Raw genomic sequence first — 26,721 nt, forward strand, 5'->3', positions numbered from 1 at the left:
CCTGAGAGGAACCGGTTTAGAAAAGACCTCATTGATCTGGTGTCGTGTAGGGTTTGGCGCCCCCTGCTGGACTGTGAGGGTTTGTTCCAGGTCAACTCCGTTTATCAGTTTTTGCTAAAAGCGTTTATGATTAGCTCCGCCCCCGGGCTGTGAGTGGGCGTGGCCGTACAGTCCTTATTTGGCCGCAGCAGGTCACATGTTGTTGAATCCCATCATGCCCTTCATGTTCCCCGCCGCCCCCTGCTGGAACTGCCGCATCATGGACTGAAGACCGGCCATTCCGCCTGTGGAGAACACGCATGACACACGTCAGTAACACGTCAGGAACACGCAACAGACCCGGCCGTCCCCGTTCACTGAGACACTGCTGATGCTCCTTAATCCCTCTTGAACCAGAAAACTCTTCAATAATGAGCAGTAGCAGAAGTAGTAGTAGAATAATAGTAGTAGTAGTAGCAGTAGTAGCAGAAGTAGTAGCAGTAGTAGTAGTAGTAGTAGTAGTAGTAGTAGTAGTAGTAGTAGTAGTAGTAGTAGTAGTAGTAGTAGTAGTAGTAGTAGTAGTAGTAGTATAATAGTAGTAGTAGTAGTATAATAGTAGTAGTACTGACCCATGTGGTGCAGGACTCGCGGGTCCATCATCTTGGCCATCTGCTGGTTGAGTTTGGCCATCTGTGACGGGTTCACGTTCTTGGACATGTCGCCTCCTGAAACACAGTGATGATGTGGGTCAGCAGGGGGCAGCAGAGGGGCCTGGTTCAGCCCGGTTCAGTCCGGTTCAGTCCAGTTTAGTCCCGTTACCTTTGAACAGCCCCTTGATCCCGCCCATCTTCTTCACCATCTGGGCGAACTTGGTGTACTGAGTGAGCAGCTCCTGGACGTCCCGGGTGGCGACGCCCGAGCCTCGAGCCACTCTCTGGATCCTGTTGGGCATTTTACTGAAGAGCTTCGCCCCGTCCTTACTGTCCAGCTCTGAAAGAGGAACACAACTGTAACACAGTTGTTTTGGTCGTGTTTTGGTCGTGTTTTGGTCGCTTTTTGGTCGTGTTTTGGTGATGTTTTGGTCGTGTTTTGGTGATGTTTTGGTCGTATTCTGGTGATGTTTTGGTCGTGTTTTAGTGATGTTTTGGTGATGTTTTGGTCGTGTTTTGGTGATGTTTTGGTCATGTTTTGGTCGTGTTTTGGTCGTGTTTTGGTCGTGTTTTGGTGATGTTTAGGTCGTGTTTTGGTCATGTTTTGGTCATGTTTTGGTGATGTTTTGGTGGTGTTTTGGTGATGTTTTGGTGGTGTTTTGGTGATGTTTTGGTCGTGTTTTGGTCGTGTTTTGGTGATGTTTTGGTCGTGTTTTGGTGATGTTTTGGTCGTGTTTTGGTGATGTTTTGGTGATGTTTTGGTCATGTTTTGGTCGTGTTTTGGTCGTGTGTTGGTCGTGTTTTGGTGATGTTTTGGTGGTGTTTTGGTGATGTTTTGGTCGTGTTTTAGTGATGTTTTGGTGATGTTTTGGTGATGTTTTGGTGATGTTTTGGTCATGTTTTGGTCGTGTTTTGGTCGTGTGTTGGTCGTGTTTTGGTTATGTTTAGGTCGTGTTTTGGTCGTGTTTTGGTCGTGTTTTGGTGATGTTTTGGTGGTGTTTTGGTGATGTTTTGGTGGTGTTTTGGTGATGTTTTGGTCGTGTTTTGGTGATGTTTTGGTCGTGTTTTGGTCGTGTTTTGGTCGTGTTTTGGTGATGTTTTGGTTGTGTTTTGGTGATGTTTTGGTCGTGTTTTGGTGATGTTTTGGTGATGTTTAGGTGATGTTTTGGTCGTGTTTTGGTCGTGTTTTGGTGATGTTTTGGTCGTGTTTTGGTCGTGTTTTGGTCGTGTTTTGGTCGTGTTTTGGTGATGTTTTGGTGATGTTTTGGTCGTGTTTTGGTGATGTTTTGGTCGTGTTTTGATCGTATTTTGGTGATGTTTTGGTCGTGTTTTGGTGATGTTTTGGTCGTGTTTTGGTGATGTTTTGGTCGTGTTGTGGTCGTGTTTTGGTGATGTTTTGGTCGTGTTTTGGTCGTATTTTGGTGATGTTTTGGTCGTGTTTTGGTCATGTTTTGGTCATGTTTTGGTCGTGTTTTGGTCGTATTTTGGTGATGTTTTGGTCGTGTTTTGGTCGTGTTTTGGTGATGTTTTGGTCGTGTTGTGGTGATGTTTTGGTGATGTTTAGGTCGTGTTTTGGTCGTGTTTTGGTCGTATTTTGGTGATGTTTTGGTCGTGTTTTGGTCGTGTTTTGGTGATGTTTTGGTCGTGTTGTGGTGATGTTTTGGTGATGTTTAGGTCGTGTTTTGGTCGTGTTTTGGTGATGTTTTGGTCGTGTTTTGGTGATGTTTTGGTGATGTTTTGGTGATGTTTTGGTCGTGTTTTGGTGATGTTTTGGTGATGTTTTGGTGATGTTTTGGTGGTGTTTTGGTGATGTTTCGGTGGTGTTTTGGTGATGTTTTGGTCCTGTTTTGGTCGTATTTTGGTGATGTTTTGGTGATGTTTTGGTCGTGTTTTGGTGATGTTTTGGTGATGTTTTGGTGATGTTTTGGTGATGTTTCGGTGGTGTTTTGGTGATGTTTTGGTCCTGTTTTGGTCGTATTTTGGTGATGTTTTGGTGATGTTTTGGTCGTGTTTTGGTGATGTTTTGGTGATGTTTTGGTGATGTTTTGGTGATGTTTTGGTCGTGTTTTGGTGATGTTTTGGTGATGTTTTGGTGATGTTTTGGTGGTGTTTTGGTCGTGTTTTGGTCGTATTTTGGTGATGTTTTGGTCGTATTCTGGTGATGTTTTGGTCGTGTTTTGGTCATGTTTTGGTCATGTTTTGGTCATGTTTTGGTCATGTTTTGGTGGTGTTTTGGTGATGTTTTGGTCGTATTCTGGTGATGTTTTGGTCGTATTCTGGTGATGTTTTGGTCGTGTTTTGGTCGTGTTTTGGTCATGTTTTGGTCGTATTTTGGTGATGTTTTGGTCGTGTTTTGGTCGTGTTTTGGTGATGTTTTGGTCGTGTTTTGGTGATGTTTTGGTGGTGTTTTGGTCGTGTTTTGGTCGTGTTTTGGTGATGTTTTGGTCGTGTTTTGGTGATGTTTTGGTCGTGTTTTGGTCGTATTTTGGTGATGTTTTGGTTGTGTTTTGGTGATGTTTTGGTCGTGTTTTGGTCATGTTTTGGTCGTGTTTTGGTGATGTTTTGGTCGTGTTTTGGTCGTGTTTTGGTCATGTTTTGGTCGTATTTTGGTTATGTTTTGGTCGTGTTTTGGTCATGTTTTGGTCGTATTTTGGTGATGTTTTGGTCGTGTTTTGGTCGTGTTTTGGTCGTGTTTTGGTCATGTTTTGGTCGTATTTTGGTTATGTTTTGGTCGTGTTTTGGTCGTGTTTTGGTCGTGTTTTGGTGATGTTTTGGTCGTGTTTTGGTGATGTTTTGGTGATGTTTTGGTGATGTTTTGGTCGTGTTTTGGTCGTGTTTTGGTCGTATTTTGGTGATATTTTGGTTGATGTTTTGGTCGTGTTTTGGTCGTGTTTTGGTCGTGTTTTGGTGATGTTTTGGTCGTGTTTTGGTCGTGTTTTGGTGATGTTTTGGTGATGTTTTGGTGATGTTTTGGTCGTGTTTTGGTCGTGTTTTGGTGATGTTTTGGTCGTGTTTTGGTGGTGTTTTGGTGGTGTTTTGGTCGTGTTTTGGCGATGTTTAGGTCATGTTTAGGTCATGTTTAGGTCAAGTTTTGGTGATGTTTTGGTGATGTTTTGGTGATGTTTTGGTGATGTTTTGGTCGTGTTTTGGTCGTGTTTTGGTGATGTTTTGGTGGTGTTTTGGTGGTGTTTTGGTGATGTTTTGGTCGTGTTTTGGTCGTGTTTTGGTCGTGTTTTGGCGATGTTTAGGTCATGTTTAGGTCATGTTTAGGTCATGTTTAGGTCATGTTTAGGTCACGTTTTGGTGATGTTTTGGTGGTGTTTTGGTCGTGTTTTGGTGATGTTTTGGTCGTGTTTTGGTCGTGTTTTGGTGATGTTTTGGTGATGTTTTGGTCGTGTTTTGGTCGTGTTTTGGTGATGTTTTGGTCGTGTTTTGGTCATGTTTTGGTCGTGTTTTGGTCGTGTTTTGGTGATGTTTTGGTCGTGTTTTGGTGGTGTTTTGGTGGTGTTTTGGTGGTGTTTTCGTGATGTTTTGGTCGTGTTTTGGTGATGTTTTGGTGATGTTTTGGTCGTGTTTTGGTGATGTTTTGGTCATGTTTTGGTCATGTTTTGGTGATGTTTTGGTCGTGTTTTGGTCGTGTTTTGGTCGTGTTTTGGTCGTGTTTTGGTCATGTTTTGGTCGTGTTTTGGTGATGTTTTGGTCGTGTTTTGGTCATGTTTTGGTCGTGTTTTGGTGATGTTTTGGTCGTGTTTTGGTGATGTTTTGGTGATGTTTTGGTCGTGTTTTGGTCGTGTTTTGGTCATGTTTTGGTCGTGTTTTGGTGATGTTTTGGTCGTGTTTTGGTGATGTTTTGGTCATGTTTTGGTCGTGTTTTGGTCATGTTTTGGTCATGTTTTGGTCATGTTTTGGTCGTGTTTTGGTCATGTTTTGGTCATGTTTTGGTCATGTTTTGGTGATGTTTAGGTCATGTTTAGGTCATGTTTAGGTCATGTTTAGGTCATGTTTAGGTCATGTATTGGTCATGTATTGGTCATGTATTGGTCATGTATTGGTCATGTATTGGTGATATCGTGGTGATGTTTAGGTCATGTTTAGGTCATGTTTAGGTCATGTTTAGGTCATGTTTTGGTCATGTATTGGTCATGTTTAGGTCATGTTTTGGTGACGTTTTGGTGACGTTTAGGTGACGTTTTGGTGACGTTTTGGTGGTGTTTTGGTCATGTTTTGGTCATGTTTTGGTCATGTTTTGGTCATGTTTTGGTGGTGTTTTGGTGGTGTTTTGGTGGTGTTTTGGTCGTGTTTTGGTCGTGTTTTGGTGATGTTTTGGTCGTGTTTTGGTCATGTTTTGGTCGTGTTTTGGTCGTGTTTTGGTCACGTTTTGGTCATGTTTTGGTGATGTTTTGGTGGTGTTTTGGTCGTGTTTTGGTCGTGTTTTGGTGATTTTTTGGTGATGTTTTGGTCGTGTTTTGGTGATGTTTTGGTCATGTTTTGGTCATGTTTTGGTCGTATTTTGGTCATGTTTTGGTCATGTTTTGGTGATGTTTTGGTGGTGTCCTGGTCGTCAGCCTCACCCTGGTCGTTCATGCTGTCCATGATGGTCATGAGTTTCTTGAGTCGAGCCATTGACTCCTGTTCGTTTCCTTTGCTCATGAAGTCTGTGCCGAAGCCCGGGATCATGCCCTGAACACACACGGGTGTTAATCACAGAATCGACACGCAGCAGAGCGCCACCTACAGGCCACACGGGGTATCAACACAAGAACATGATGTTAATGAAACACTGACCATGATCTGTCCGAAGGGGCCCATCTTCATGATGTTCTGGAACTGTTCATACATGTCTCTGAGGGTGAACTGACCTGAGGCACAGGAACAGCATTATGAACACGTTATTAACAAGTTAATAACATGTTATTAACATGTTATAAACATCTCAGATCATTATTGAACAGCTGTCGGGTCATGGGTTCTGACCGTGTTTGAGTTTGTCGATGAGCTCCTCGTTGTCGTCCAGTTTCAGTTCGTTCACTCGGTCGATCAGGCCCTCGATGTCGCCCATCCCTGAAACAAACACACGTTACTACATGTAAGCATGTAGCATGTAGCATGTGTAGCTTGTGTAGCATGTGTAGCTTGTGTAGCTTGTGTAGCATGTGTAGCTTGTGTAGCATGTGTAGCTTGTGTAGCTTGTGTAGCATGTGTAGCTTGTGTAGCATGTGTAGCTTGTGTAGCTTGTGTAGGTTGTGTAGCATGTGTAGCATGTGTAGCATGTGTAGCTTGTGTAGCTTGTGTAGCTTGTGTAGCTTGTGTAGCTTGTGTAGCATGTGTAGCATGTGTAGGTTGTGTAGCATGTGTAGCATGTGTAGCATGTGTAGCATGTGTAGCTTGTGTAGCTTGTGTAGCTTGTGTAGCTTGTGTAGCATGTGTAGGTTGTGTAGCATGTGTAGCATGTGTAGCTTGTGTAGCTTGTGTAGGTTGTGTAGGTTGTGTAGCATGTGTAGCATGTGTAGCATGTGTAGGTTGTGTAGCATGTGTAGCATGTGTAGCATGTGTAGGTTGTGTAGCATGTGTAGGTTGTGTAGCATGTGTAGCTTGTGTAGCTTGTGTAGGTTGTGTAGCATGTGTAGCATGTGTAGCTTGTGTAGCATGTGTAGCTTGTGTAGGTTGTGTAGCATGTGTAGGTTGTGTAGGTTGTGTAGCATGTGTAGCATGTGTAGCATGTGTAGCTTGTGTAGCTTGTGTAGCTTGTGTAGCTTGTGTAGCTTGTGTAGCATGTGTAGCTTGTGTAGCATGTGTAGCATGTGTAGCTTGTGTAGCTTGTATAGCTTGTGTAGCTTGTGTAGCTTGTGTAGCATGTGTAGGTTGTGTAGGTTGTGTAGCATGTGTAGCATGTGTAGCTTGTGTAGGTTGTGTAGGTTGTGTAGGTTGTGTAGCATGTGTAGCATGTGTAGCATGTGTAGGTTGTGTAGCATGTGTAGCTTGTGTAGCTTGTGTAGGTTGTGTAGCTTGTGTAGCTTGTGTAGCATGTGTAGCATGTGTAGCATGTGTAGGTTGTGTAGCTTGTGTAGCTTGTGTAGCATGTGTAGGTTGTGTAGGTTGTGTAGCTTGTGTAGCTTGTGTAGGTTGTGTAGCTTGTGTAGCTTGTGTAGCATGTGTAGCATGTGTAGGTTGTGTAGCATGTGTAGGTTGTGTAGCTTGTGTAGCTTGTGTAGCATGTGTAGCATGTGTAGGTTGTGTAGCTTGTGTAGCTTGTGTAGCATGTGTAGCATGTGTAGGTTGTGTAGGTTGTGTAGCTTGTGTAGCATGTGTAGCTTGTGTAGCTTGTGTAGGTTGTGTAGCTTGTGTAGCTTGTGTAGCATGTGTAGGTTGTGTAGGTTGTGTAGCTTGTGTAGCATGTGTAGCTTGTGTAGCTTGTGTAGCTTGTGTAGCATGTGTAGCATGTGTGGTTTGTTTAGCTTGTGTAGCATGTGTAGCTTGTGTAGCTTGTGTAGCTTGTGTAGCATGTGTAGGTTGTGTAGCATGTGTAGCATGTGTAGCATGTGTAGGTTGTGTAGCATGTGTAGCATGTGTAGCTTGTGTAGGTTGTGTAGCATGTGTAGGTTGTGTAGCATGTGTAGCATGTGTAGCATGTGTAGCATGTGTAGCATGTGTAGCTTGTGTAGCTTGTGTAGGTTGTGTAGGTTGTGTAGGTTGTGTAGCATGTGTAGCATGTGTAGGTTGTGTAGCATGTGTAGCATGTGTAGCATGTGTAGCTTGTGTAGCATGTGTAGCATGTGTAGCATGTGTAGCATGTGTAGCTTGTGTAGCATGTGTAGGTTGTGTAGCATGTGTAGCATGTGTAGCTTGTGTAGCTTGTGTAGGTTGTGTAGCATGTGTAGCATGTGTAGGTTGTGTAGCATGTGTAGCATGTGTAGCATGTGTAGCTTGTGTAGCATGTGTAGCATGTGTAGCATGTGTAGCATGTGTAGCTTGTGTAGCATGTGTAGGTTGTGTAGCATGTGTAGCATGTGTAGGTTGTGTAGCATGTGTAGCTTGTGTAGCTTGTGTAACTGCTTGTGTAGCATGTGTAGCATGTGTAGCATGTGTAGCATGTGTAGCTTGTGTAGCATGTGTAGGTTGTGTAGCATGTGTAGCATGTGTAGGTTGTGTAGCATGTGTAGCTTGTGTAGCTTGTGTAGCTTGTGTAGCTTGTGTAGCTTGTGTAGGTTGTGTAGCATGTGTAGCATGTGTAGCATGTGTAGCTTGTGTAGCTTGTGTAGCTTGTGTAGCTTGTGTAGCTTGTGTAGGTTGTGTAGCATGTGTAGCATGTGTAGCATGTGTAGCATGTGTAGGTTGTGTAGGTTGTGTAGCTTGTGTAGCTTGTGTAGCATGTGTAGCATGTGTAGCATGTGTAGGTTGTGTAGGTTGTGTAGGTTGTGTAGCTTGTGTAGCTTGTGTAGCTTGTGTAGGTTGTGTAGCTTGTGTAGCTTGTGTAGCATGTGTAGGTTGTGTAGGTTGTGTAGCATGTGTAGCATGTGTAGCTTGTGTAGGTTGTGTAGCTTGTGTAGCTTGTGTAGCATGTGTAGCATGTGTAGCTTGTGTAGCTTGTGTAGCTTGTGTAGCATGTGTAGCATGTGTAGCATGTGTAGCATGTGTAGCTTGTGTAGCTTGTGTAGCTTGTGTATCATGTGTAGCTTGTGTATCATGTGTAGCTTGTGTAGTTGTGTAGCATGTGTAGCATGTGTAGCTTGTGTAGCTTGTGTAGCTTGTGTAGCATGTGTAGCTTGTGTAGCTTGTGTAGCATGTGTAGCTTGTGTAGCTTGTGTAGCTTGTGTAGCTTGTGTAGCATGTGTAGCTTGTGTAGCATGTGTAGCTTGTGTAGCTTGTGTAGCTTGTGTAGCTTGTGTAGCATGTGTAGCTTGTGTAGCTTGTGTAGCATGTGTAGCATGTGTGGTTTGTGTAGCTTGTGTAGCTTGTGTAGCTTGTGTAGTTGTGTAGCATGTGTAGCTTGTGTAGCTTGTGTAGTTGTGTAGCTTGTGTAGCTTGTGTAGCTTGTGTAGCATGTGTAGCATGTGTAACATGTGTAGTTTGTGTAGTTGTGTAGCATGTGTAGCATGTGTAGTTTGTGTAGTTGTGTAGCATGTGTAGATTGTGTAGTTTGTGTAGCTTGTGTAGCATGTGTGGTTTGTGTAGCTTGTGTAGCATGTGTAGCTTGTGTAGCTTGTGTAGCTTGTGTAGCATGTGTAGCTTGTGTAGCATGTGTAGCTTGTGTAGCTTGTGTAGCTTGTGTAGCATGTGTAGCTTGTGTAGCTTGTGTAGCATGTGTAGCTTGTGTAGCTTGTGTAGTTGTGTAGCATGTGTAGCTTGTGTAGCTTGTGTAGCTTGTGTAGCATGTGTAGCTTGTGTAGCTTGTGTAGCATGTGTAGCATGTGTAGCTTGTGTAGCTTGTGTAGCTTGTGTAGTTGTGTAGCATGTGTAGCTTGTGTAGCTTGTGTAGCTTGTGTAGCTTGTGTAGCATGTGTAGCTTGTGTAGCATGTGTAGCTTGTGTAGCTTGTGTAGCTTGTGTAGCATGTGTAGCTTGTGTAGCTTGTGTAGCATGTGTAGCTTGTGTAGCTTGTGTAGTTGTGTAGCATGTGTAGCTTGTGTAGCTTGTGTAGCATGTGTAGCATGTGTAGCATGTGTAGCTTGTGTAGCTTGTGTAGCATGTGTAGCTTGTGTAGCTTGTGTAGTTGTGTAGCATGTGTAGCATGTGTAGCTTGTGTAGCTTGTGTAGCTTGTGTAGCTTGTGTAGCATGTGTAGGTTGTGTAGGTTGTGTAGCATGTGTAGCATGTGTAGCATGTGTAGCTTGTGTAGCATGTGTAGCATGTGTAGCATGTGTAGCTTGTGTAGCTTGTGTAGCATGTGTAGCTTGTGTAGCTTGTGTAGCTTGTGTAGCTTGTGTAGCATGTGTAGCTTGTGTAGCTTGTGTAGCTTGTGGACCTGAGTCGTACCCAGCAGTTTGCTGATGAAAGGCTGAGTCTTGAACGGCTCGAAGTCGTCGATGTGCTCGCCGGTCCCGATGAAGATGATGGGGGAGCGAGTCGCCGCCACTCTGCACAGACACAGCACGAGTTTATCACCTCGAAACCCCGCCCCCTGTGGCGTTATGCTAATGTGACTCACGCTCCGCCCCCTTTGGCGTTATGCTAATGTGACTCACGCGCTCAGAGCTCCGCCCCCTTTGGCGTTATGTTAGTGTGACTCACGCGCTCAGAGCTCCGCCCCCTTTGGCGTTATGTTAGTGTGACTCACGCGCTCAGAGCTCCGCCCCCTGTGGCGTTATGCTAATGTGACTCACGCGCTCAGAGCTCCGCCCCCTTTGGCGTTATGCTAATGTGACTCACGCGCTCAGAGCTCCGCCCCCTGTGGCGTTACGTTAATGTGACTCACGCGCTCAGAGCTCCGCCCCCTGTGGCGTTACGTTAGTGTGACTCACGCGCTCAGAGCTCCGCCCCCTTTGGCGTGCCCGTCCAGCTTGGTGACGATGACTGAGGCCACGTCCACCTTGTCTTTGAAGGCTTTGGCCTGAGCCTCACAGGCCTGGCCGATCGACGCGTCCATCACGTACACGATGTTGTCCGGTTGCTACGGAGACAGAGGGGGGAGGGGTCAGTGAGGAGAGGTGGCGCCCGGGCGACGAGGAGGCGGGGCCTGGGACTCACCACGGCGTTGGAAACCTGCAACATCTCCTCGAACAGAGAGTCCTCCTGTTTGTGTCGCCCGCTGGTGTCCACGATGATGATCTCAAAGTTCTCCGACTTAAACTTCTCCACGCCTTCGGCCGCGATGACCACGGGGTCCATCTCTGTGTAGCTGTTAACAACACGGTAATAACACGTTAACACGTTAATAACACGGTAATAACAAGTTAATAACATGTTAATAACTAATAACATCTGCTAACACGATGACCTCGGGGTCCGTGTCTGGAGGAGGCGGAGTCTCACCTGCCGTAGAACGGGATCCGGGCTTTAGTGGCGTTTTGTTTGAGCTGATCGAAGGCGCCTGAACACAGAGATACAAGTGAGATGTTTGATGGTCCTCAGAGCAGGAGGAGAGTCTGAGATATAAGTGAGATGTGTGATGGTCCTCAGAGCAGGAGGAGGGTCTGAGATATAAGTGAGATGTTTGATGGTCCTCAGAGCAGGAGGAGAGTGAGATATAAGTGAGATGTTTGATGGTCCTCAGAGCAGGAGGAGGGTCTGAGACATAAGTGAGATGTTTGATGGTCCTCAGAGCAGGAGGAGAGTGAGATATAAGTGAGATGTTTGATGGTCCACAGAGCAGGAGGAGAGTGAGATATAAGTGAGATGTTTGATGGTCCTCAGAGCAGGAGGAGAGTGAGACATAAGTGAGATGTTTGATGGTCCTCAGAGCAGGAGGAGAGTGAGATATAAGTGAGATGTTTGATGGTCCTCAGAGCAGGAGGGTCTGAGATATAAGTGAGATGTTTGATGGTCCTCAGAGCAGGAGGAGAGTGAGATATAAGTGAGATGTTTGATGGTCCTCAGAGCAGGAGGAGAGTGAGATATAAGTGAGATGTTTGATGGTCCTCAGAGCAGGAGGAGGGTCTGAGATACAAGTGAGATGTTTGATGGTCCTCAGAGCAGGAGGAGGGTCTGAGACATAAGTGAGATGTTTGATGGTCCTCAGAGCAGGAGGGTCTGAGATATAAGTGAGATGTTTGATGGTCCTCAGAGCAGGAGGAGGGTCTGAGATATAAGTGAGATGTTTGATGGTCCTCAGAGCAGGAGGAGAGTCTGAGATATAAGTGAGATGTTTGATGGTCCTCAGAGCAGGAGGAGAGTGAGACATAAGTGAGATGTTTGATGGTCCTCAGAGCAGGAGGAGAGTGAGATATAAGTGAGATGTTTGATGGTCCTCAGAGCAGGAGGAGAGTGAGATATAAGTGAGATGTTTGATGGTCCTCAGAGCAGGAGGAGAGTGAGATATAAGTGAGATGTTTGATGGTCCTCAGAGCAGGAGGAGAGTGAGATATAAGTGAGATGTTTGATGGTCCTCAGAGCAGGAGGAGAGTGAGATATAAGTGAGATGTTTGATGGTCCTCAGAGCAGGAGGAGAGTGAGATATAAGTGAGATGTTTGATGGTCCTCAGAGCAGGAGGGTCTGAGGAGAGTTTACCGGCTCTGAAGGTGTCGGCGCAGATCAGGCAGGTCTTCCAGCCTTTCCTCTGGTAATAATAGGCCAACTGTAAAAACACACACGACCGTCAACAGGTGTGGTAAACAGGTGTAGGTAAACAGGTGTGGGTAAACAGGTGTGGGTAAACAGGTGTGGTAAACAGGTGTGGGTGTGGTAAACAGGTGTGGTAAACAGGTGTGGTAAACAGGTGTGGTAAACAGGTGTAGGTAAACAGGTGTGGTAAACAGGTGTAGGTAAACAGGTGTAGGTAAACAGGTGTGGGTGTGGTAAACAGGTGTGGTAAACAGGTGTGGTAAACAGGTGTGGTAAACAGGTGTGGTAAACAGGTGTAGGTAAACAGGTGTAGGTAAACAGGTGTAGGTAAACAGGTGTAGGTAAACAGGTGTGGGTAAACAGGTGTAGGTAAACAGGTGTAGGTAAACAGGTGTGGTAAACAGGTGTGGGTAAACAGGTGTAGGTAAACAGGTGTGGTAAACAGGTGTGGTAAACAGGTGTGGTAAACAGGTGTGGGTAAACAGGTGTGGGTAAACAGGTGTGGTAAACAGGTGTGGTAAACAGGTGTGGGTAAACAGGTGTGGTAAACAGGTGTGGGTAAACAGGTGTGGTAAACAGGTGTAGGTAAACAGGTGTAGGTAAACAGGTGTGGTAAACAGGTGTGGTAAACAGGTGTGGGTAAACAGGTGTGGTAAACAGGTGTGGTAAACAGGTGTGGGTAAACAGGTGTGGTAAACAGGTGTGGGTAAACAGGTGTAGGTAAACAGGTGTGGTAAACAGGTGTGGTAAACAGGTGTGGTAAACAGGTGTGGGTAAACAGGTGTGGGTAAACAGGTGTGGTAAACAGGTGTGGTAAACAGGTGTGGGTAAACAGGTGTGGTAAACAGGTGTGGTAAACAGGTGTGGTAAACAGGTGTGGGTAAACAGGTGTGGTAAACAGGTGTAGGTAAACAGGTGTAGGTAAACAGGTGTGGTAAACAGGTGTAGGTAAACAGGTGTGGGTAAACAGGTGTGGGTAAACAGGTGTAGGTAAACAGGTGTGGTAAACAGGTGTGGTAAACAGGTGTGGTAAACAGGTGTGGTAAACAGGTGTGGTAAACAGGTGTGGTAAACAGGTGTGGGTAAACAGGTGTGGTAAACAGGTGTAGGTAAACAGGTGTGGTAAACAGGTGTGGTAAACAGGTGTGGTAAACAGGTGTGGTAAACAGGTGTAGGTAAACAGGTGTAGGTAAACAGGTGTGGGTAAACAGGTGTAGGTAAACAGGTGTGGTAAACAGGTGTAGGTAAACAGGTGTGGTAAACAGGTGTAGGTAAACAGGTGTAGGTAAACAGGTGTGGTAAACAGGTGTAGGTAAACAGGTGTGGTAAACAGGTGTAGGTAAACAGGTGTAGGTAAACAGGTGTGGTAAACAGGTGTGGTAAACAGGTGTGGTAAACAGGTGTGGTAAACAGGTGTGGTAAACAGGTGTGGGTAAACAGGTGTAGGTAAACAGGTGTGGTAAACAGGTGTGGTAAACAGGTGTGGTAAACAGGTGTGGGTAAACAGGTGTAGGTAAACAGGTGTGGTAAACAGGTGTGGTAAACAGGTGTGGTAAACAGGTGTGGTAAACAGGTGTAGGTAAACAGGTGTAGGTAAACAGGTGTGGTAAACAGGTGTGGTAAACAGGTGTGGGTAAACAGGTGTGGTAAACAGGTGTGGGTAAACAGGTGTGGTAAACAGGTGTAGGTAAACAGGTGTAGGTAAACAGGTGTGGTAAACAGGTGTGGTAAACAGGTGTAGGTAAACAGGTGTAGGTAAACAGGTGTAGGTAAACAGGTGTGGTAAACAGGTGTAGGTAAACAGGTGTAGGTAAACAGGTGTAGGTAAACAGGTGTGGTAAACAGGTGTAGGTAAACAGGTGTGGTAAACAGGTGTAGGTAAACAGGTGTAGGTAAACAGGTGTAGGTAAACAGGTGTGGTAAACAGGTGTAGGTAAACAGGTGTAGGTAAACAGGTGTGGTAAACAGGTGTGGTAAACAGGTGTGGTAAACAGGTGTGGTAAACAGGTGTGGTAAACAGGTGTGGTAAACAGGTGTGGTAAACAGGTGTAGGTAAACAGGTGTGGGTAAACAGGTGTGGTAAACAGGTGTAGGTAAACAGGTGTGGTAAACAGGTGTGGTAAACAGGTGTGGTAAACAGGTGTGGTAAACAGGTGTAGGTAAACAGGTGTAGGTAAACAGGTGTGGTAAACAGGTGTGGTAAACAGGTGTAGGTAAACAGGTGTAGGTAAACAGGTGTGGTAAACAGGTGTGGTAAACAGGTGTGGTAAACAGGTGTAGGTAAACAGGTGTGGGTAAACAGGTGTAGGTAAACAGGTGTAGGTAAACAGGTGTAGGTAAACAGGTGTGGTAAACAGGTGTAGGTAAACAGGTGTAGGTAAACAGGTGTGGTAAACAGGTGTGGGTAAACAGGTGTAGGTAAACAGGTGTAGGTAAACAGGTGTGGGTAAACAGGTGTAGGTAAACAGGTGTGGGTAAACAGGTGTAGGTAAACAGGTGTAGGTAAACAGGTGTAGGTAAACAGGTGTGGGTAAACAGGTGTGGTAAACAGGTGTAGGTAAACAGGTGTGGGTAAACAGGTGTGGTAAACAGGTGTGGTAAACAGGTGTGGTAAACAGGTGTGGGTAAACAGGTGTGGTAAACAGGTGTAGGTAAACAGGTGTGGGTAAACAGGTGTGGTAAACAGGTGTAGGTAAACAGGTGTGGGTAAACAGGTGTGGTAAACAGGTGTGGTAAACAGGTGTGGTAAACAGGTGTGGGTAAACAGGTGTGGTAAACAGGTGTGGTAAACAGGTGTGGTAAACAGGTGTGGTAAACAGGTGTGGTAAACAGGTGTGGGTAAACAGGTGTGGTAAACAGGTGTGGTAAACAGGTGTGGTAAACAGGTGTAGTAAACAGGTGTGGTAAACAGGTGTGGGTAAACAGGTGTGGTAAACAGGTGTAGGTAAACAGGTGTGGGTAAACAGGTGTGGTAAACAGGTGTGGTAAACAGGTGTGGTAAACAGGTGTGGGTAAACAGGTGTGGTAAACAGGTGTAGGTAAACAGGTGTGGTAAACAGGTGTGGGTAAACAGGTGTGGGTAAACAGGTGTGGTAAACAGGTGTGGGTAAACAGGTGTGGTAAACAGGTGTAGGTAAACAGGTGTGGGTAAACAGGTGTGGTAAACAGGTGTGGTAAACAGGTGTGGTAAACAGGTGTGGTAAACAGGTGTGGTAAACAGGTGTGGTAAACAGGTGTAGGTAAACAGGTGTGGTAAACAGGTGTGGGTAAACAGGTGTGGTAAACAGGTGTGGTAAACAGGTGTGGGTAAACAGGTGTAGGTAAACAGGTGTGGTAAACAGGTGTGGTAAACAGGTGTGGTAAACAGGTGTGGGTGTGGTTTACCTTGGAGCAGGTGGTGGTTTTGCCGCTGCCCTGCAGACCCACAAACATGATGACATTGTTCTTTCCTTTGGTCGGAGTCCAAGCTTTGACTCCAGGGTCCACCAACTGCAGAATGAGAGGAGAACATGAGAACATGAGAACATGAGGACATGAGGAGAACATGAGGAGAACATGAGGAGAACATGAGGAGAACATGAGGAGAACATGAGGAGAACATGAGGAGAACATGAGGAGAACGAGAGGTCAACACAATCATCACATTTATGACAGTCCAGGAACAGCAGAACATCCCAGACCGAAGGTTCTGAAGCCTGAGCGTGAGTGTAAACAGAGCTGGTAACTATGGTAACCGTGATCATGATGGACCCGGTTTATGGTCGATATCTCCATAACATTTAACTCAAACAAGTCCAAATTAATGCTTTTTAATGACGTTTCAAACACTGTTAAACTGTTAAACTGTTAAAGTGCCACAAAAGAAAGAAAAGTTTTTGTGTTTCAGTGCAGTTTTTGGTTAAAGATTTACAAACATTTAAATGAACGGAGGAAAGAACTGGACAAAATGGGAAAGTCCAAAGATTTCAGCCGTGTGAGTGACTGTGTGCGTGTTTGTTGGAACATGTGTGTGTTTGGTGTGAGTTGTGTTACATATTGATGATCATTATTGTAACTGTTTTGTTTTTTTGTCTATGTGTTTTCTGCTTTATTTGACCTGCAAACGAGGACCTCTTCCAACACCAGATGGTTCATCTCAAGGGGTTATTCCTCTTTAATCAAATGTGAATAATTCATCTCTGGCCCGCGGGCCGCACGGCGACACCCTAACCTGAGGGACGGCAGTCTCTAATAAAGGCAGATTTAATCTAGTTTAATCTAGTTTAATCTAGTTTAATGACGTTTTATCAGCTGACATTACGACATCATCACATTCAAGAACATCAACCTTTGGTCACGATGGTCCTAAAGCGTAAAGCGGACTTAGTGTGAGGAGGAGGTTCATGGAGGAGGAGGTACATGGAGGAGGAGGTTCATGTTGGAGGAGGTTCATGGAGGAGGAGGTTCATGGAGGAGGAGGTTCATGGAGGAGGAGGTTCATGGAGGAGGAGGTTCATGTTGGAGGTTCATGTTGGAGGAGGTTCATGTTGGAGGAGGTTCATGGAGGAGGTTCATGGAGGAGGTTCATGGAGGAGGTTCATGTTGGAGGAGGTTCATGGAGGAGGTTCATGGAGGTGGTTCATGGAGGAGGAGGTTCATGGAGGAGGTGGTTCATGGAGGAGGAGGTTCATGGAGGAGGAGGTTCATGGAGGAGGTTCATGGAGGAGGTTCATGGAGGAGGTTCATGGAGGAGGAGGTTCATGGAGGAGGTGGTTCATGGAGGAGGAGGTTCATGGAGGAGGAGGTTCATGGAGGAGGAGGTTCATGGAGGAGGAGGTTCATGGAGGAGGAGGTTCATGGAGGAGGTTCATGGAGGAGGAGGTTCATGGAGGAGGTTCATGGAGGAGGAGGTTCATGGAGGAGGAGGTACATGGAGGAGGAGGTTCATGTTGGAGGAGGTTCATGGAGGAGGTGTTGGTGTGAGTCTAACCTTGACCAGCTCCTTGAACACGGCGTGTTGGATCATCCTGCGTTTGTTCAGACCAGACGCCATTTCCTCCAGGTCTATGGCCGACCTGCACACAGGGTCAGAGGTCAGTCAGAGGTCAGAGGTCACACACAGGTCAGAGGTCACACACAGGGTCAGAGGTCACACACAGGTCAGAGGTCACACACAGGTCAGAGGTCACACACAGGTCAGAGGTCACACACAGGTCAGAGGTCACACACAGGTCAGACTGGACTCACTTGACGTTCTCGCGCAGCTGTTTGACCAGTTTGATGTTGACGTCGGCCTCGAGCAGCGCCGCACAGACCTCCTTCAGCATCGCATTCAGCACCTGCACAGAACATCAGGACATCAGAACGTCAGAAGATCAGAACATCAGAAGATCTGAACGTCAGAACATCAGAACATCAGAAGATCTGAACGTCAGAACATCAGAACATCTGAGCATCAGAGTTCACTTCAGAGCTTTTGGATTCAGAACCACTTTATTTTGTTATTTAGCAAAGACCACTGAGTTTATTTTCTGGCTGTAACGTCTGGACTGTGATAAAAGCAAAGCGTTACCTCTTCATTGATGATGGTGGCGTTGCTCAGGGACCTCAGAGCGGAGGTGATCTTACGTCCTAAATCCGCCAGCACCATGTTTACGGCCGGGACTCACTGGGCAGAGACACAGACGCTGAATACTGCAGTACAGACAGTAAATACTGCAGTACACAGACAGGAAATACTGCAGTACTTCCACATGAGGAAACATCTGACTGACTCACCTGATCCACAGAGAAAGGACTGATGTTTGAGGAGGACGAGCCTCCGAGAGCCAGATGAACCTGAGACAGAGACCAGGACATTAGAGGAACCTCAGAGCGTTAGAGTGTGAGGTCAGGAGCCTCCAGAGCCACGGAGGTCAGGAGCCTCCAGAGCCACGGAGGACAAAACAAGTTACATTTATTCACAGTGAATGTTCCTCTGAAGTCTGAGCTACATCCATGATCGACCACAAACAATACAAAGAAAAATAAACAGATGTCAGTTGAAGCGAAGCTAAAAAAGGCGGGTCTTAAAAACATGAACGTTCTCCTCAGCCCTGAGCTCCTCCTCAGGTGGTTCCAGAGGCCGTAATATTTAGGAATCACTAGGAGACCCCTGAGGAGGAGCGAAGGGGCCGTGAAGGTTCAGAAGGTAAAAGCAGTTCAGAAAGATAAGAAGGACCAAGACCATTAAGACTTTTAAAAACCATTAAAAGAACTTTAAAATCGCTCCTGAAACACACGGGGCCAATGCAGCGATTCTGAAACCGGTGTAATGTGGTCCCGCCTCCTGGTCTTCAGGACACAAGCTGCTGTAGACCTGAGATCCTCTTTGTGGGAAGACCAGAAAGCAGGGCACTAGTGATAAAAGCATGCATGAGCGTCTCCGTGTTGGCCCGAGAGAGAATGGGGCGACTCTGGCTATGTTCTTCTGGCTGTTCCTTCTCAAACTAGTATTCAAATGTGTCAAAGCACCTGAGCCTCGGTTCATTTATACAGAGGCTCAATAACAACCGAACCATTCCACACAGCAAGGTCCGTCACCCACAGAGCTGAAAAGCATCAGTTTAAAACGTTCACTTTAAGTCTTGGCTGAAAACAAACAAAGCTCTTCCTGTTCCCGAGTCTGTGTGACTGTAGGAGTGAGCATCTGTGTGTGATCGAAAAGGCTTTACAGAAATGTTATATTCGTGTATTTCATTATTGTAAACTGTGTAGAGAAAGGTGCAGGGACACGAGCTGCAAACCTGAACTGAATCGTCCCTGATAAATAAATAAAACAACGCTCTGTTTGCCGATTATAGAACTATCTATAGAAAACATTTGCTTGAAAAGTACTTATTCACATCTTAAATCTCTCACAAGCAATAAAAGTGAAGTACTGTGAAACACAATTCACTTCAGTTCAAAATAACGTCGATCTTACAGGTAAATAAATGCACAGATGAGGAGCCAAAAGTGTGTCGTTTATCCGTCATGTGTCGATATATTATTATTGTGCCAGACTTAGTGACGTGTGTGGAGAAAACTGAGTCTTCTGCACTGGAGACGATGACACTGAACACATTTATCAGAGCTAAAGGTGAACTAAAGCTTTACTCACATCTGTATCACCTTCAGACTCCTGTAATCCCCTGTGGACTGCCCTTTTCTTCCGATTGTTTGTGTAGTTTATTTGAGCAATTAACATTTTCTCTTTCTCCAGAGTTTCACAATCGTACAGTGAATAGAAGCTCAAAGGGAGTCGACCCCTTGTTCATGTACATTACATTTGCAATTCATGATGCTACAGTTATACATTACTTTTACATTTACATTAACTAAACAAAGTACAATCCTTTCTGAGTGTTCTATATCAGTGTCAGAACACAAATCTGTATGTATTTGTGAGTTAAGTTTTATCCTACTGTTGTTACAATTGTCAACATACAATCAACAGACTTTTGCAGCGCTGGCAAACAAGGAGGTTTTACCATTTCTTATCATTAACACAATAAAAAATAGTAAGAAATGTGATTAGCAGTTATTGTTATTTATCAAAACAATTGTCATTCTTGTCATTATCAGTGGATAATTCCGTTTCAAATGAATAAACAGCTCCTTTTCAGGTGAAACTGAAAACATCTGTGACCAAACCGCAGCTAAAGTCTGAATATTCGGATGTTTTTATCGCATTAACCAAAGGGTCAGCCGTAAAAACACAGAAGAAAGATCAAACTAAGCTCCATGTACTTTAAAAAACACATTTAAACCACATTTAAGCCTCTGCGCTCGGTCTTATTTGTTGTTTATTTCAGAAACAACATGGCCGCCGTTAGCTTAGCATTAGCTTCCGCGGACATTTCTCTTAATCGTCACCTTTTCACGAAGCTCCGGGGGATTTCCGCGTCGTGTCAGCGCAGAGGAAACACGGGCCGCTTCTTTCTGCTTCACCACAGCGACAGAGACGCGGGGCTGAAGCGGAGAAACGGAGCAGAAACTCACCTTTAAACAGAGAAGGAGCTTCACAGACGGTTCACACGGAGCAACAGCGCAGCGTCATCACACCAGCGGAACCCGGAAGTAAAAAAGAGAAGGAGAAAATAATACAAAAAAGTAAGAAAAAAAGTAAGAAAAAGGAGAAAAAATAGGGGAAACATGAGAAAAGGGAAGAAGAAAATAATAATAAAAAGAAAAATAATAAATTAATAAAAACCCGAGTCAACGGAAACAGTCCACTTCCGCTCGGGTTCAGGCGTATTTTAAAATTATTATTATTTTGTAATTAAGTGTTTGGTTGTTGTTGTTTTATCTCCGTGTTGTTATTGACTTTTCCTGATGATTAACACGTTTTGTTTTTTTTACTTTAATTTGAATTTACGTGCCCGTGCTCTGCGCATGCGCGGTGGAGGTAAACAAAGATGGATTTCTCTGAAGCGAAGCGTGAGCTGAAGAAACTCCTGAAGCTGACCGCGCCTGAGCACGTGGGCCGGTTACTGCAGTGGGTCACGAGCTCAGGTGAGACACGGGCACGCGCACGCGCACATGGAGGTTTTTAAGGTTTTCTTTGAGCAGGTCCAGATCTTTCCCAAAGTCTGTCTCCTTCCCTGCACTTCACGAGTCACACTTTTCCTTCAAACCCCGGTGTCCCCAAAGAAGCAGCTCTGCAGGTTTTATTTGGTTAAAAAGTATCTCACAATATGAGAAAAATGTGGATATTTGAGGATATTTCAAAAGGAAGTTACTAAATCCACTGCAGTTTTATATCAAAACAAGACTAAAAAAACAATGTAAGGGTAATGACATAAAGTGAGGAAACCAAATTCAAAATGTCAGGATATTTTACAGCTTTAGGTCTAATGTTTTATTCATTTTATGTTTTGTGCTGAATAAAACCATAAAACAAAAAGCAGGAAAAAGCCCATCAGTGAAGTCACATCTCCACTGGACTCCACTGGAGATCTGGATTTTGTTACCAGTGCCAGTCAGCATTATTTTCTTTGTAATAATAATGTTCATTATAGCATTAATCATTTTATTTTGTACGTGTGCAGAGGAGGTGGAGTCTCTGCTGAGGGACAACAGGAGCGTGATCCTGGAGAACATCGCAGAAGATCTGAGGGCGTCTCTGCCTCCGGACGCCACGCTGCCGTCGGAGACTTTCGCTGCAACAAAGGTCCATGAAACTCCTGCTGTAGATCCACCTTTACTGACACAGAGGTCCATGAAACTCCTGCTGTAGATCCACCTTTACTGACACAGAGGTCCAAAGGTCTAGGGTTAGAATTGGGTTAAGGTTAGGGTTGGGGTTAGGTTTGGGGGTTCAGGGTTGGGGTTAGTTTTGGGGGTTCAGGGTTTGGGGGTTCAGGGTTAGGTTTGGGGGTTCAGGGTTAGTTTTGGGGGTTCAGGGTTTGGGGGTTCAGGGTTAGGTTTGGGGGTTCAGGGTTGGGGTTAGTTTTGGGGGTTCAGGGTTTGGGGGTTCAGGGTTAGTTTTGGGGGTTCAGGGTTTGGGGGTTCAGGGTTCGAGGTTCGGGGTTCGGGGTTAGGGTTGGATTACAAACGTGTGTGTGTGTGTTGCAGATGGCGCAGTGTGCACGGCGCACAGTGCACGTGGACTCCTTCCTGTTGGATGAGAGCCTTGTGGACTCCATGTGTGAGGAGGGAAAGTTGAGCCGGAGTTTCTGTGGTCACTGCGGCTCCACTCAGACGGAGGAGCTCGAGTTCGTGTCCCACTCCTTCTCTGCGCCGGAGCTGAGGTTCCTGTTCCTGAACGTCCTGCCCGACCTGACGGGGCGCACCCTGGTGGACGTGGGCTCCCGCCTGGGCGCCGTGCTGTTCGGGGTCAGTGCAGGGTCGATGAACCTCCTCACATTAAACCTCTGACCTCTGACCTCTGGCCTGTTTCAGGGTCACGAGTTCAGCTCCGCCGCGCGACTCATCGGCGTCGAACTCAACGAGGACTTTGTCAAACTCCAGAATCAGATCATCCACAAGTACGGCCTGCAGGGGCGTGTCCAGGTGAGGGCGGGGCCTGGAGGGGCGTGTCCAGGTGAGGGCAGGGCCTGTGGGGGCGTGTCCAGGTGAGAGCGGGGCCTGTGGGGGCGTGTCCAGGTGAGGGCGGGACCTACAAGGGGTGTGTCCAGGTGAGGGCGGGACCTACAAGGGGTGTGTCCAGGTGAGGGCGGGGCCTGTGGGGGAGTGTCCAGGTGAGGGCGGGGCCTGTGGGGGCGTGTCCAGGTGAGGGCGGGGCCTGGAGGGGTGTGTCTAGATGAGGGCGGGGCCTGGAGGGGCGTGTCCAGATGAGGGCGGGGCCTGGAGAGGCGTGTCCAGGTGAGGGTGGGGGCGTGTCCAGGTGAGGGCGGGGCCTCTGGGGGAGTGTCCAGGTGAGGGCGGGGCCTGTGGGGGAGTGTTCAGGTGAGGGCGGGGCCTGTGGGGGCGTGTCCAGGTGAGGGCGGGGCCTGTGGGGCGTGTCCAGGTGAGGGCGGGGCCTACGGGGGCGTGTCCAGGTGAGGGCGGGGCCTGTGGGGGCGTGTCCAGGTGAGGGCGGGGCCTGTGGGGGTGTGTCCAGGTGAGGGCGGGGCCTGTGGGGGCGTGTCCAGGTGAGGGCGGGGCCTGTGGGGGCGTGTCCAGGTGAGGGTGGGGCCTGTGGGGGCGTGTCCAGGTGAGGGTGGGGCCTGTGGGGGTGTGTCCAGGTGAGGGCGGGGCCTGTGGGGGTGTGTCCAGATGAGAGCGGGGCCTGTGGGGGTGTGTCCTGGTGAGGGCGGGGCCTGTGGGGGCGTGTCCAGGTGAGGGGGGGCCTGGAGGGGCGTGTCCAGGTGAGGGCGGGGCCTGTGGGGGTGTGTCCAGGTGAGGGCGGGGCCTGTGGGGGCGTGTCCAGGTGAGGGCGGGGCCTGTGGGGGTGTGTCCAGGTGAGGGCGGGGCCTGTGGGGGTGTGTCCAGATGAGAGCGGGGCCTGTGGGGGTGTGTCCTGGTGAGGGCGGGGCCTGTGGGGGTGTGTCCAGGTGAGGGCGGGGCCTGTGGGGGTGTGTCCAGATGAGAGCGGGGCCTGTGGGGGTGTGTCCTGGTGAGGGTGGGGCCTGTGGGGGCGTGTCCAGGTGAGGGCGGGGCCTGTGGGGGAGTGTCCAGGTGAGGGCGGGGCCTGTGGGGGTGTGTCCAGATGAGAGCGGGGCCTGTGGGGGTGTGTCCTGGTGAGGGTGGGGCCTGTGGGGGCGTGTCCAGGTGAGGGCGGGGCCTGTGGGGGAGTGTCCAGGTGAGGGCGGGGCCTGTGGGGGTGTGTCCAGGTGAGGGCGGGGCCTGTGGGGGTGTGTCCAGGTGAGGGCGGGGCCTGTGGGGGCGTGTCCAGGTGAGGGCGGGGCCTGTGGGGGAGTGTCCAGATGACTCAGTACTGCCCCCTGTGGTCTGACTCAGTACTGCCCCCTGTGGTCTGACTCAGTACTGCCCCCTGTGGTCTGACTCAGCACTGCCCCCTGTGGTCTGACTCAGTACTGCCCCCTGTGGTCTGACTCAGTACTGCCCCCTGTGGTCTGACTCTGTACTGCCCCCTGTGGTCTGACTCAGTACTGCCCCCTGTGGTCTGACTCAGTACTGCCCCCTGTGGTCTGACTCTGTACTGCCCCCTGTGGTCTGACTCTGTACTGCCCCCTGTGGTCTGACTCAGTACTGCCCCCTGTGGTCTGACTCAGTACTGCCCCCTGTGGTCTGACTCTGTACTGCCCCCTGTGGTCTGACTCAGTACTGCCCCCTGTGGTCTGACTCAGTACTGCCCCCTGTGGTCTGACTCTGTACTGCCCCCTGTGGTCTGACTCAGTACTGCCCCCTGTGGTCTGACTCAGCACTGCCCCTCTGGTCTGACTCAGCACTGCCCCCTGTGGTCTGACTCAGTACTGCCCCATTGTGTGTCTCAGGCGCTGCACTCGGACGTCCTCCTGCAGGGGGCGCTGCTGCAAAGCGCTGATGTCCTCGTCATGAACAACGTGTTCGAGTTCTTCCTGGAGCCTCAGCAGCAGCTCAGGTCAGAGGTCACAGGCCGCAGCCACAGCCGCCCCGGGGCAGACTGACGGACTCCTCTGTGTTTCAGATGTTGGAGGTTCATCTCCGAAAACTTCAGGAGGAAAGGCTGTTTGTTAGTGACGGTTCCCGGCGTCCAGGAGAGCTTCAGCCGACTGCAGGTCTGCGCTTCACGCTCTTCACGCTCCTCACGCTCCTCACGCTCCTCACGCTCCTCATGCTCTTCACACTCCTCATGCTCTTCACACTCCTCATGCTCTTCACTCCCTTCACACTCCTCATGCTCTTCACACTCTTCACTCTCCTCATGCTCTTCACTCTCCTCATGCTCTTCACTCTCCTCATGCTCTTCACTCTCCTCACGCTCCTCACGCTCCTCATGCTCTTCACACTCCTCATGCTCTTCACTCCCTTCACACTCCTCATGCTCTTCACTCCCTTCACACTCCTCATGCTCTTCACACTCTTCACTCTCCTCATGCTCTTCACTCTCCTCATGCTCTTCACTCTCCTCATGCTCTTCACTCTCCTCACGCTCCTCACTCTCCTCATGCTCTTCACTCTCCTCATGCTCTTCACTCTCCTCACGCTCCTCACGCTCCTCATGCTCTTCACTCTCCTCATGCTCTTCACTCCCTTCACACTCCTCATGCTCTTCACACTCTTCACTCTCCTCATGCTCTTCACTCTCCTCATGCTCTTCACTCTCCTCATGCTCTTCACTCTCCTCATGCTCTTCACTCTCTTCACTCTCCTCATGCTCTTCACACTCTTCACTCTCCTCATGCTCTTCACTCTCCTCATGCTCTTCACTCTCCTCATGCTCTTCACTCTCCTCATGCTCTTCACTCTCCTCATGCTCTTCACTCTCTTCACTCTCCTCATGCTCTTCACACTCTTCACTCTCCTCACACTCTTCACTCTCCTCATGCTCTTCACTCTCCTCATGCTCTTCACTCTCCTCATGCTCTTCACTCTCCTCATGCTCTTCACTCTCTTCACTCTCCTCATGCTCTTCACTCTCCTCATGCTCTTCACACTCTTCACTCTCCTCATGCTCTTCACTCTCCTCATGCTCTTCACTCTCCTCATGCTCTTCACTCTCTTCACTCTCCTCATGCTCTTCACTCTCTTCACTCTCCTCATGCTCTTCACTCTCTTCACTCTCCTCATGCTCTTCACGCTCTTCACTCTCTTCACTCTCTTCATTCTCTTCACTCTCTAAGGCTGCCCGCCCCTCTCACCTGTGCCCCGCCCCTCTCACCTGTGCCCGCCCCTCTCACCTGTGCCCCGCCCCTCTCACCTGTGCCCGCCCCTCTCACCTGTGCCTGCCCCTCTCACCTGTGCCCGCCCCTGTCATCTGTGCCCCGCCCCTCTCACTTGTGCCCGCCCCTCTCACCTGTGCCCCGCCCCTCTCACCTGTGCCCGCCCCTCTCACCTGTGCCCCGCCCCTCTCACCTGTGCCCCGCCCCTCTCACCTGTGCCCCGCCCCTCTCACCTGTGCCCCGCCCCTCTCACCTGTGCCCCGCCCCTCTCACCTGTGCCCCGCCCCTCTCACCTGTGCCCCGCCCCTCTCACCTGTGCCCCGCCCCTCTCACCTGTGCCCCGCCCCTCTCACCTGTGCCCGCCCCTCTCACCTGTGCCCGCCCCTCTCACCTGTGCCCCGCCCCTCTCACCTGTGCCCGCCCCTCTCACCTGTGCCCCGCCCCTCTCACCTGTGCCCCGCCCCCTGTCCCTCCAGGAGACGCCGCCCTGTGATTGGCTGGAGGAGCTTCCTGTGAACTACGACCTGTATTTGACCCGAGACCCGACACAGAACGAGTCGTTTCGAGAGATTCACCTGTACCGGGTCATGTGACCTCGGGGTCATGTGACCGCGGGCCTGAGGGGACTACATTACCCATGATCCTCTGCAGCCCGGGCCCAGGATTGTGAAGAGATGAACCAGCTTCACAGGAAGTGTGAACCGTCACTTCCTGTTCCGTTCCTGTGACAGAACAAAATAAACTTTTCTATCCAGCGCTGTCTTTTACAGAATCACAAAGTGTATTTATTGCCTCACGCGATAAAATGGCTGATGTGAATCATGTGGTCGACGGTTTCCATACGTGACGTCCTCGCAGAGCGGCAAATATGTGAGAAATAAAACATTAAAAACTCTTAAAAACAACATCAATATTTGTGAAACTCACAGAGAGTGACTGAACCGACTGATTTCTCAGACTCATGAGCCAAAAATGCTGAAACTCCTGCTAAAAAAGTCATATTTACAGAAGTCGCTACTTCCGGGGTTTGCGTAGCCGTTAGCATTTATCTCCGCTAACCCGGATGTAGCGTAGCTTTTACAGCAGCAGGTTCATGTTTGGCTCATGGTTGTGATTAATAAGTGTGTTCAGTAACTCTCTGTGAGTTTCAGAGATAATGATTGTGGTTTTAAAGAGTTTTTTGTAGTTTCTCGCACGTCTGTGACGTCACCACTTAACAAATGTGTAATAACTTTGTAAATATTGGGCTTGTGTAAATCAGGTTTTCCTCAAGAACGAGCTGTTAAGTCCGTCCTCCTTAAAAACAAATCCTCAATATCGTTTACAAGTTCAAAACAAACACGTCTGATAAAAAGGTCATGAAACGTTAAATGAAAGTTATTTATCTTTAACAGCAGAGAATGAAAACTTGCCTGAAGTTTTTAGACAAAATATTTCCAGCTCGTCCGAACAACTTCATGAAGCTTCTGAAGAGCTTCTGAAGAGCAGTTTCAGGAGCACTTCATCACAAAGCCTTTGACACAGAGATAAAAACACTGGAGGAAACAGGAGCTGCTCCCTCAGGGGTGTCAAACATACGGCCCGCGGGCCTGATCCGGCCCCTGTACA

The 26,721-nt window shown here is 48.0% G+C and overlaps 2 protein-coding genes across 2 annotated transcripts; one reads left to right on the forward strand and one right to left on the reverse strand.

The window, feature by feature from the left end:
* Window positions 1-75: 75 nt before the first annotated feature.
* srp54 (signal recognition particle 54) lies at window positions 76-19,913 on the reverse strand. The gene is made up of 17 exons (XM_079573923.1): window positions 19,847-19,913; window positions 17,603-17,662; window positions 17,397-17,492; window positions 17,072-17,163; window positions 16,815-16,899; window positions 15,230-15,334; window positions 11,792-11,858; window positions 10,597-10,654; window positions 10,312-10,462; window positions 10,086-10,234; window positions 9,601-9,701; window positions 5,604-5,690; window positions 5,415-5,488; window positions 5,201-5,309; window positions 799-969; window positions 609-704; window positions 76-284 (listed from the first exon to the last, which is right to left on the reverse strand). Exons 3-17 carry the CDS (start codon window positions 17,472-17,474, stop codon window positions 193-195), a joined length of 1,515 nt encoding a protein of 504 aa, XP_079430049.1. The 5' UTR covers window positions 17,475-17,492; window positions 17,603-17,662; window positions 19,847-19,913; the 3' UTR covers window positions 76-192.
* Window positions 19,914-20,238: 325 nt separating this feature from the next.
* On the forward strand, window positions 20,239-25,721 carry LOC306975982 (uncharacterized protein). Its single transcript, XM_079573810.1, has 7 exons — window positions 20,239-20,359; window positions 20,896-21,017; window positions 21,422-21,682; window positions 21,749-21,859; window positions 23,746-23,852; window positions 23,919-24,009; window positions 25,590-25,721. The coding sequence occupies exons 1-7, from the start codon at window positions 20,263-20,265 to the stop codon at window positions 25,704-25,706; spliced, it is 906 nt and encodes a 301-aa protein (XP_079429936.1). The 5' UTR covers window positions 20,239-20,262; the 3' UTR covers window positions 25,707-25,721.
* The last annotated feature ends 1,000 nt before the right edge of the window (window positions 25,722-26,721 follow it).

The sequence above is a fragment of the Gobius niger genome, assembly GCF_951799975.1.
Source record: "Gobius niger genome assembly, chromosome: 16".
Classification (NCBI taxonomy): domain Eukaryota; kingdom Metazoa; phylum Chordata; class Actinopteri; order Gobiiformes; family Gobiidae; genus Gobius; species Gobius niger.